Below are 11,370 nucleotides of genomic sequence, written 5' to 3'. Positions count from 1 at the left end.
TGCATGAACACGCATATCTTGCATAAACTTAGCTATAATAAGGTCGCGGGTGAGCAAATAAATTATTTTAGTTAATTGATATGAATCTCCGCAAAGTAACGCCTGATTCAATAAATTATTTAAAAGACTGTCCTTTTTGAAGCACACGAAATATTTTTAGCTTTCGCTCTGAAATGCGCTATTTAGAACCAGTGAGGGTGCAGTGGATTTACGATCAGCACCTTATAAAGGTTTATGAGTGCAATCCGAGGGCTTTATAAAGGCAGTCGCTGCTTCTTCGCACTAAAAGGTCAAGAACTCATGAACTATATTTAGTCTTCGCTTTGCAAAGTTTCAGTCACAGTGCTTTATGAAAACCAGTATGATTACACACCAATAATAAAAGTCTCTACGGTATCGAATCAGAAATGAGGAGATACGGAGAAGAACGAAGGTCACTGACACAGCCAAGTGAATTATTAGCTCGTTGAAGTGGCAATGGGCAGGCCATATAGCACGGAGAACAGATAGCCGTTAGGACCGAAAGTTCTCGAATGGAGATGGCGGATTGGCACGCGCAGCGTAGGATGTCCACCAACGAGATGGACGGATGACCTGGTTACAGCCGCTGGTTCACTGTGGATGCCGGCCGTTTCCAACCGAAGCTACTGGAGGCCTATATTCAGCAGTGGACGTCCTACGACTGATAATGATAATTATGAGTAGGATTACGCACCAAATAAGAAAAGCCAATGTACGCTGAGAAAAAAGTCGTGGTGAGATATTTAGTTGACCTATAGCATCTCAAGTAGACCATCATGGGCTTCTAAGTTTTCGAATTTTATCCTTTTGAGTCCTGACATTTTTTAACAAACTTAGTGCTTACGACCTAAACGTGGTTGACCTGCTTTGTTATTTTAGATATTATTTCAAAATTCTTAGAATTTTTTATTCAATGAACAATTTGTACTTTATAATAAATGTACATTCGGCCGTTATTCTTAGTGTTAATTGGTCCTTTATAAAGTACGCGAGGACTTAGGAGGTTATAACTCATCTCCAGGGAGCGTAACTTTGGTGCCGATGATAGACGTATGATGTCAAGCTACATACAGAGTGCTTTATTTAGATTATAGACACCTAATCTCACATCAGCTTATTGGCCTCTTTAGTTTACTGATATAGAAACTTGAGATGACTTGAGATGAGTGAAAGATGACTGTCTTTGTTATAATAGGAAGACATTGTTGGAGACAAAACCAATTTCTAATTAAATATTTGTTTATATTTATAAATTGTAAATATGATTATGGTAACCCAAGTTTAGTTCATTGTACTGTTTTGTAACTGTGTGCTGCCCAGCTCTTCTCTCAAGACCTTGGGGTAATTGTTACCAGCGTAATTATGATGTATTGTGCCGGGTTCCCGGAGCAGGATTTGTTGACACGCGCTAGGCTGATGGTAATCCCGGGATTCCCGGGATTTCGTAGGATTTAGTAGAAATTATAATTATGCTAGTCAAAATAAGGGCCGCTTAAGGGAGTTTCATGGGTAAAGCAAAATCAAAAAACATTTGCGGTTTTATCATTTTACTACTTTCAAGAATCATAATATTCATTTAGCCTAAAAACGGATTTCATATTATTACTGAGCATAAGCTTTAAATAATATAACATTCTTTAGTCATAACAACAATTGCAATAATGCTTATATTCAATAATTTCATTTAGAATATTCGGTTAATCATATCATTATTAAAATCTATAATAACATTTAGAATAATGATTAGACGGTATAACATCATGCGTGCCAAATGCAAATAAAAAACCTTAGATTTGTGCGAGCGAGCCAAGCGAGCGAGCAAGACGGTTCGGAGCAAAAGCGTCTCGGATAGGTTTGGTCCAGAAGGCTAAGGCAGTAGCGAAGCGGAGCGTAGCTCCCGCCTTAGCCTTCGATGTTAGGTGTTTTTTTTTTTATAGCAGCCCAGATAAAATTGCTTCACAAAATTATCTTTGCTGTTGGATTTTTGCCAGGTGTTTTATACTTTTCGATCATTATCCACGATGTTTGTATAAAAAAATTTGAACTTTGATAAATTATGACTGTTATACAGTACTTTAATATGCATAAGACAATTATGCTAATTGAATAATATGGTTTGACAAATTCGGCAATTTGTTTATATGCATATTGTTTTTATACATTCTCAATATTTCGATAGATTGAAATTCTGATATTTGTGTTATAGGAAATGAAAATTTTCAAATCGTTCTTATGACAAACATTACACACCGTTTGTATTGTATTCATCATCATCATCATCATCATCATCCCAGCCTATATACGTCCCACTGCAGGGCACAGGCCTCCCCTCAGAATGAATTATATTGTATTATCTTGTATCAATAAAACCATTTTTAGACAAGAAATGTTATAAAGAATTATATAATTTATTGGTGTTTCTGTATTATAAACTCACGGGCCTCTATTTTCTTTTGGGTAGTATATGAATATTTTTATGGAGTAATTAATGAATCGTAACACAGCTAAGCGCAATTTGAATAGAAATCGTCAAAAAACAAGACTAAGTTTTTATTAATTGAAAACATAAACAATATTACCTATAACACGGTCTCAGGCTGCTTTGGATCGGGAGCGGGAGAAAATAAGTAAAATAATAATGAATATGTTTATTCCCATTAGTCCAGTATAATCGTGTTCAGGGCTAGTTATAACTTACGAAAACCATTATAAATCGAATGTATAATTTTAATAAAAAAAAAATACTTATTTCTGTTTAGTGACAAGGGAAATGTTCTAATCCTTCAGTCTTACCGTGTTCTTTTTTTATTATATCGGCTGCCTTCTCAGCTATCATGATTGTTATCATAGCTGGTGTCCCCCTCGGCACAAAAGGTATTACACTATCGTCTACAACTCTTAGCTTCTTCATTCCTTTAACCTTTAAATTATCATCAACAACCAAGCCCATAGCACAAGTACTGGCAGGGTTGAAGATGGTAGTGGCCATGTTTTTGACGTAACATGCCCAGTAACTATGACTCTGATAATCCAAATCATCACATTCCGGGAGCGGTGGTCTGATAAACCGACCACCAACATCAGAGTATTCTGGAACATTTTCCAGTTCTTTGATCTTCTTAACAGCTTCAATCATTCTCTCTAAATCATTTTCATCGGAGAAATAATTGTTAAAGATCTTCGGAGAATCAAATGGATCAGTACTGCGAAGAGTCACCCTACCTCTAGACTTTGGTGTATTCAGCATTGCAAAAGAAGCAATCTTTTCTTTTTCAGGGTCAGTTAGGTAGTAAGATGTCGAAACTTCTAAATTGTAATTGTAATTTACTGTAAGCACATAAAAGAAAAGTGGCGATAGAGTACCAAATAATGCAGTGAAATGTTGTAAATCTAGAGTTCCTGTAGATGAGGAGAAAAAACCAGAAACGTTAGGAAGTGGAAATGATGACAATTCAGTGAGAGATACCGCTGTATCCAATGCAGATAATACATTACTTTGCCCAGACAAAACAACAGCAACACACACATGGTCCTGTAAATTTTCACCAACTGGTAAATCTTGAACTAGAGGGATACCTAGACCCTTTAAGTCTTTTTTAGGACCTATACCAGACAACAATAATAATTTAGCTGAATTAAACACACCAGCACAAATTATCACTTCGGCATCTGCAAATACATTAACTTTACCAAAATGCGTAGCTACTCTAACCCCTATAGCTTCTTTATTGTCATTTGTCAGTATTTTAATGACTTGAGCTTCTTTGAGGATATGAAAGTTACTCTTGTCTTTTATCGGAAGTAAATATTCTTCGGCAGTACTAGCTCTCCTGCTATGTTCTTTATCGTCTTTGATATTTAAATACAATTCTCCAGTGCCATTAGGGATTGGTACGAACGGATCTTCAAGTATATGCATTCCAAGTTCTGAGTAGCCCTTGAGCAGTCTTCCATTTTTTTCTACAAATAGTTTATTTTTACTTTGAGGTTTAACACTGAATGGACCTTTATCGCAGTGGTATTTTGATGTTGGTCCGTTGACCAGTTTTTTATCGAGCATGTTTTCTGCTTTCTTGAAATACTTGAGCACAGATTCCCAATTCCAGTTAGTGTGGCCAGCTTTAACCCATTCATCGAAATCTAGTTTTGAACCCCTGAAAAAGAAAATTAATTTCATTCAATAATTATTTTTAGTCTAGAATACGAGAATACGCACTGAAGTTATGATGTTTTGTATGGGTGTTCGGTTCGTCATATAACGCCAATAAAGACCACAATATAATTTTTAGGAATCATGGGAATTGGAAAAAACACCAGAATTTTAATTCAACTGCCAGATCTAATGGTTTACGCGAGAAGTTTACTGTCATTAAGTACAAATGGAAAATTAACAACTCATTCAAATTTCAAATTTCAAATTAATCTATATATATAAAAGGCAAAAGTGATTGACTGATGTATCAACGCACAGCTCAAACCGCTGGACCTAGGGATTCCAAATTTAGCACGTAGGTTACTTTTAAGGTCTAGGGGTGCACTAAGAAAGGATTTTTCAAAATTCACCCTCTAAGGGGGTGAAATGGGGGTCCAAAATTAGTATGGGGAAACAAGATTAGTTAGACTATTTTATTCGAAACTTCACAGGAGTACTCTTAACAATAAATAAGTAAACACCTGTTTCAGGTTTTTGAGAATTCAACCCCTAAAAGGGGTAATGTGGTGACAGAGTCAATCAAAAACCAATCGTTGATATATCAACGCACAGCCGAAACCACTGGACCTAGAGACTTAAAACTTTGCACATAGATACCTTATACAATGTTAGCATCCAATAATTTGGAGATTTTTGGAAATTCTTACGGAAACGGGAAAAAACGGGATTTATATATTCGATTCCGAGTGACCCTATCTCAGTTAACTATAATAACTAGACTCTTCAAATTTGATTCACAAGTAGGTATTACATTAATCAAAAAATCGATTTCAGGATTTGTGGAAATTCCTACGGGATAAGGAAAAAACGGAATTTATATATTCAGTTTCATGGAATCCTATGAACTATAATTAGTACTAGACTTCAAATTTGGCATATAAGTAGGTGATTATAATGATAAAAAAACAGTATTAAGTATTTTGGGAAATTTTCACGGGATAAGGAATAAACGGGATTTATATTCAGTTTAACGGAATCCATTTTTCGTTTTACTGGTCCTAGAAAGCTGAAATTCGGCATGAAGATTGTTTGGGGAGTGTAGAGGAGCGTTAAGAGAGGGCTTTCCAAAATTCCCACGGGAACGGAAAAATATCTGAATAACTGAAATTTGGCATTTAGGTTCCTTGGGGAGTATAGGATAGTACTACAAAAGGATTTCCCGAAATTCTGACGTCAACGGGAAAACACGGGAAAGGGAAAAAACGGGACTTTTCTTTTACTGGTAGAAAGCTGAATTCGGCATGTAGGTTGCTTGGGAAATGTAGAGGAGCATTGAGAGAGGACTTTCCAAAATTCACACGAGAACGGGGAAAAACGGGATTTTTCGTTTTACTGGTCGTAGAAAGCTGAAACTTGGCAAGTGGGTTCCTTGGGGAGTGTAGGGGAGCATTGAGAGAGCATTTCTCAAAATTCTTATGGGAACGGGAAAAAACAGGATTTTGCGTTTTACTGGTTGTAGAAAGCTGAAATTTCAAAATTCAAAAGTTTATACTGCACGTACGCTGCAAAAAGCCCTTTAACCGACTTCAAAAAAAGGAGGAGGTTATGCGTTCCGCTATATATATTTATTTATGTATGTTTACTGATTTCTCACTCAATTGTGTCCCAATTTTTAAAATGATTTTTTTATTCGAAGGAATATCTACTCCCGAGGTAGTCCCATTGTCACCAAATCGGAATCTGATGACGGGATCTCAGGGAAATCAAGGGCAACCCTCAAATTTTGTAGGCACGCATTACGTTTTATATAATATTTTCTCGAGTTATTTAAGTATTTCCGTCTGGTAGACATCTTCTCATGTTGATGTGCTGATGATGGAAGGTAAAACTCCTTAACGGTCAGGAGTAGAGGATATTTTTTTAAATATTATATTTACGTGTAGACTGATAGTTGTTTTCTTTCATGTTATCTAGGTGAGCTGATGATGGAAGGTTAATCTCCTTAACGGTTAGGAGTTAGATGAAGTTTCTTTAAATATCATATGCATGTATAGGTACACCTTTAGTTGTATTCTTTCTGTTTATTCAGGTGAGCTGATGATAGAAGGTATAACTCCTTAACGGTTAGGAGGACACATTAAGTACCTACACCAAACCAATCAACTCATTACGTAACAAAATTTATCCATACCTATAAAACAGTATACTGTGACAGGCTGACTGACTGACAGACGACGCGTAGTTAAAATACAAATTTTACAGACCTGAATTTGGCACACATGTAGATAAAGTATAATAGAAGTGCACTAAGTAAGGATTTTTCGAAATTCCCATGGGATAAGGAAATATTTAACTTTGTCTGCTTCTTTGTTTGTTTGGTTTGGGGGAATCTCTGGGAAAACTGAGGTGATTTAAAAAAATCTATTAGTGAAAGTTTTTTAAAAATCGATACCTGAAATAATGGAAACCTGTTTCAATTTAATCGCGGACAGTGTGGTTTTCTATTGAATTTACTTATTCCTATCCCGCGGAAACAATCTATATATCTAGGTTCAAAGTTTGTACGAATTATGACTATCTAGGTTGATTTTTAAATTCAAAAATTTGCAAATAGAATTCTACGAAAAATCAATTCAAACACGAAAATAAAGATCGTAGAAAGTAAATCTGTGTTACCCCACATTTAACGCGAGCGAAGCCGCGGGCAAAAGCTAGTTATTCAATAAATAGGTTGCAATGGGCACTTTTACACGTAATTTTTTAAACTACCAGCGCTTTCGGAGAGACCATCATTGCCAAGAAGAATTTGTAATTTTTTTTAATAAAATAATTACAAATAAAATACTTAAAAACTACAGTATACAATTAAGGAAAAAAATACAAAAAAGTATAATAAAAATACAGGGATGTATCCCCTTACTTACAAAACTAAACACTAACTATATCTACGTTCAGTCACTCAGTCGTAGTGTAGAATGCTTTCACTGTCATCATAAATAAAATATAAAAAAGAATGATAATTCAAACAACAACTCAAATATATAAATATAATATCAATCAAGTATCAGCAAGGAAAACTTTCCACCCTGGATATCGTCAAAAAGGTAATCTTCTCCCATAATAAATTTAACAAATTTGATAAAGGTCTTAAAAAACAATGACCATTTGTATTTACGTATAGACTCAGAAAATATATCATTTTTAATATCCACCTGAAATAAGTTTTGGTCTTCAAAATTCAGACAACATTCTAATTTGTAAGAGGAAAAATTCAATTTAGGCTTAATTAATTTACGGGTACCCTTCGCAAGGTCTAAAAATTTTTGTCCTAAAACCTTTTGGTCGAAATTGTTTGGTATATTATATTGTATGGTATACCTATTTTTTCGCATAAGTACATTTTTTCCCTAGAGCACTTTTGGTCTATATTTGTTTAGTTTAAAAAATTTATTACTAAAGAAAACCCAGGTTTGTGTTGCTCAACTATAGGTTATGTTAGGTCAGTTTTTTGTCAACTAGTCGGGATAGGAGCTCCGCTTCGCTTTGCGGAGCTCCGTGAACTTCGCCTCAGAGTCGTTAATCATATAAATAATTTTGTTTTCCACACATAAAATTAGTAGTAACAATGTTCGGAATATAGATAGTAAACCACTAGAGCGATGCGCGTGCAAAGGTTACTTAACTATTATCTTTTCAAAATGTTAAATATTGTTTTACCTTTGTACTACTAAGTGACTGATGGCAGAGCTCCCGCCAAGTACTTTGCCTCTCGTATGTGCCGTCCTTTTCCCATGTAGCGCGTGCGATGTACAATCGTCAACTTCGGAAACGAAATCCCAGTCGTAAGGGCTATGTGTTGCCAGTGGCCAGAGTCCTGGTATCTGCGTATAAAAGATCTCGGTCACCTTTTTTAGGGTGATAAGCGGAACCCTATTCAAAGTCAAAGTCAAAATATCTTTATTCAATTTAGGCCATAACAAGCACTTATGAACGTCAAAAAAAAAATCTACCACCGGTTCGGAAAAACCTCTGCTGAGAAGAATCCGGCAAGAAACTCAACGAGGTATTGTTAACTATCCTAAAATTACTGTACACAAAAAAAAATAAAGAAGTCGTTTTGGGCAAGGCGCGATGATGCTGGAAGCGTTCTCTCTGAACAGCTCAGCAAATTCTGTTTACGCATCACGCATTGCATTAAACGCACCATTAATCGTATAAGCTGCTTTATTTAAAACTCACCACGCTAGCGGGAGGAGGGTCGGAGCCAGCTTCGATCACCAGCACTCGCCAGTCTGATACCTCTGACAATCGTCGAGCCATTACAGAGCCCGCCGTGCCGGCACCCACGATGACGATGTCGAAGTGGTCACCATCTGGAACCGTAGACGTTTCAGCATAAACGTGGAATTAGGTTGAGTTTCAACCAGAGATGTGCAAGGATGTGTTTTTCATTAACCAATAGAAACGCTTCATTTACCTATCCTCGCACAGCACATCTCTAGTGGAAACAGCTGAGCGGAGCGAGGCGAGGTAAATGAAACGTTTCTGTAGGTTCAAGAAAATCACATTCCTCGCAACAGATCCTCGCACATCTCTGGTGGAAATGGAATCTTTATTCGAGCATTTCAACCGCTTCAGTTTTCATGGTCACATTTTTATTAATGTGCTGTAGAGCTTGATGATGCTTTTGAAATTTTTTAGACATCCTGCACTCCTTCTATTCTGCATTGGGAAACTGTAACATGATCTTTTACCATGTCAACAAAAATGTGGCCACGTAAATCAAATAAAATAAACGCTCCAATAAATGACCCAACAGTGGAAATGTAGCATAGGCTGAAGTTAATGTTGGTTTACCTTTAACTGGACTATTTTCTGGCCAACTGACATTTGCGATAGACGCTACTGTGGCCAAGAGCTGCAAGGAGCTGACGACAGAATCGATCGTCGTCGCTGGATTGAAGTTGACAGCGTTGTTCAGAGTCGAAGATAGAATATCCATGGCGAATCAGGCACAAGTTGAAATTAGTCTAACTTTAAACTTACATGCTCTTATATAGCTACAGGTGGAAGTGTACAATTAACATTAATTAAGGCAAATGCAAACACAGCTTCAATATAGCCACGGTAATAATGGCTGTGGCAAAATACCTACGTGAAGGAAAGTAGCAATATACCGCACTATTATACAAGCTTTTATTTAGTTTCACCTGTCCCGTTGTGTCTGTCTGTAATCAAATCTTGCAAGTTAAATTTGACCAACTTCAAGTAGTCGGATTGACTTGAAATTTGGAACACTTATGTAAATTGCGTGACAATACAATAATCTTGTAGTGACATCCTGATAGTCCAGCCAGGATTGTCTCCGCAGGACGGAACTCTTCAGCGGTTTGTATCGACTTGAAATTTGGTATACAAATGTAGTTTAGGTGACAATGCAAATACAGTCAACAAAAAGTACAGTCAGCAAAAAACGCTTCTATTAGAAATGAAACTTTTATGGTTAGGTTTTTACTTTTGCTTCAGTACTAAGATTTACTGTCGTTGAGTACAAATAGAAAATCAACAGCTCGAAATTACACTTCCGACTCGTCCAAGCAGAAAAACTAATTTGAAATACATCAACAAAGAATTATATATTAATAATTCTGTTGTATCCTTGGTTGCCCTGAAAACAAGCGCCATGACTGAAGTAATTCAGACATCGGCATTTGCTGAGTGGCATCCATGTTGGTGCACTGTTAACTACTGTTATATTTAGATTTAAGATTTCTTTTTTACAACAAATAAATTGAATCTATTATATTCTATTCAAAAACTGTCTATCCTGAATATCGGCAAAAATGGATTCTTGTCCCATGGTAAAATTGACAAGTTTGATAATACTCGTAGGTCATAGGAAATAATGGTCATTTGTATTTAAAATTAAATAAATCGTCCCCGTAGAGTGAAAAGTCACTAAGTCGTATTTTACTGTTTTGAGATTTGAGATTAAACTTTGGTCCTAATACCTAATACAGACTAGATTTCGCTTCTTTTATTTAATTTTACTCCTATTTATCCTATATTATAAATGCGAAAGTTTGTAAGTATGTTTGTTTATTACCAAATCACGTCTAAACGCTGAACCAATTTAGATGAAATTTAGTATACAGATAGTTTCAATCCCGGGAAAGAACAGAGAATAGTTGGAAAGAGAATAGAGGAACAGAGAATAGGACAGTGATGTGATTAACGATTTCTACGCAGACGGAGTCACGTCAACAGGCTAGTTACAATTTAAATTCAATTTGGGCTTATTAATTTACAACAAAATGATATTACTGAATGAATGCCAGTAATTTGACTTGTAGGTATATGAAGTACTAACCAAGCTCCCCTGTGTGTGTGTGTGCGTGCGTGCGTGCGTGCGTGCGTGTGTGTGTTTGTGTGTGTGTGTGTGTGTGTGTGTGTGTGTTGTGTGTGTGTGTTTAAAAGTGTTCTTATGTATGAAGGCCGCCTATTGCTCACCTTGTAATTTTTTCTCTGTGTATCTGTTTTTCTGTATCGCTTACTATGTCTGGTGTACAATAAAGAGTCTTTGTATTGTATTGTATTGTATTTATGTTTAAAAGTATTCTTACTCTTAAGTATTATTATTTTTCTGCGTCTTCATTGCAAAATATTGTTTTTTTTGTTCTTACATAAAACCTAACTTAACTCTATTAAGTACCTAGGTATTATTTACAAAGAAAAAACAATTTTTCGCAACGAAAACAGGCGTCGAAAATATAATTTACATGATTTATGTAGGCCAAACTTTATTTTTAGAAATTACACTTGCAAAACTAGCAACATCCTTATTTATTAACAAAAGAGAACTGTGGAAGCAAACAAGCCAATGCATATTTACATACTAAGTAATTAATATGGATATGACATTAACAGCTGAAATGTGTTTTAAAAATGGTACTTACCAACAATCACTTAAATTTTCATGTTTTAGGTACTACTTTTGTCTTGTGTTTTATTCTGCGAATAATATTTTCACAATCAAAATCGCTCTTTGTGCTGAACCATAGTTCATTAAAGATCTGAACAGTAACTGAGTAAAAATTGCAACAAACCCTCACATAAAAACCAACAAAGAACTCGCTTAACACTACTAGTATCCCACAGGAACTATGCCACTTTCCGGGATCTTATGCCCTCCCAAG

General features: G+C 35.8%; 1 protein-coding gene across 1 annotated transcript; it reads right to left on the bottom strand.

Annotated features, from left to right (window-relative positions):
• Nucleotides 1-2,654: 2,654 nt before the first annotated feature.
• On the bottom strand, nucleotides 2,655-9,182 carry LOC141441952 (ecdysone oxidase-like). Its single transcript, XM_074106839.1, has 4 exons — nucleotides 9,032-9,182; nucleotides 8,414-8,547; nucleotides 7,892-8,055; nucleotides 2,655-4,175 (listed from the first exon to the last, which is right to left on the bottom strand). The coding sequence occupies exons 1-4, from the start codon at nucleotides 9,174-9,176 to the stop codon at nucleotides 2,777-2,779; spliced, it is 1,842 nt and encodes a 613-aa protein (XP_073962940.1). The 5' UTR covers nucleotides 9,177-9,182; the 3' UTR covers nucleotides 2,655-2,776.
• Between the last annotated feature and the right edge of the window lie 2,188 nt (nucleotides 9,183-11,370).

This window comes from Choristoneura fumiferana, chromosome 24 (genome assembly GCF_025370935.1).
Source record: "Choristoneura fumiferana chromosome 24, NRCan_CFum_1, whole genome shotgun sequence".
NCBI lineage: Eukaryota > Metazoa > Arthropoda > Insecta > Lepidoptera > Tortricidae > Choristoneura > Choristoneura fumiferana.
The sequence above is the reverse complement of the archived record's forward strand: the minus strand, read 5'-3'. Positions and strand labels throughout refer to the sequence as shown.

Excerpts from the sequence above, each read along its gene's own strand:
- LOC141441952 (XM_074106839.1), bottom strand. The coding sequence starts at position 9,176 with ATGGATATTCTATCTTCGACTCTGAACAACGCTGTCAACTTCAATCCA. Across the intron at positions 8,548-9,031 it reads AGAAAATAGTCCAGTTAAAG|ATGGTGACCACTTCGACATC; the intron begins GTAAACCAACAT and ends CTACGGTTCCAG. Across the intron at positions 4,176-7,891 it reads AGTCACTTAGTAGTACAAAG|GGGTTCAAAACTAGATTTCG; the intron begins GTAAAACAATAT and ends TTTCTTTTTCAG.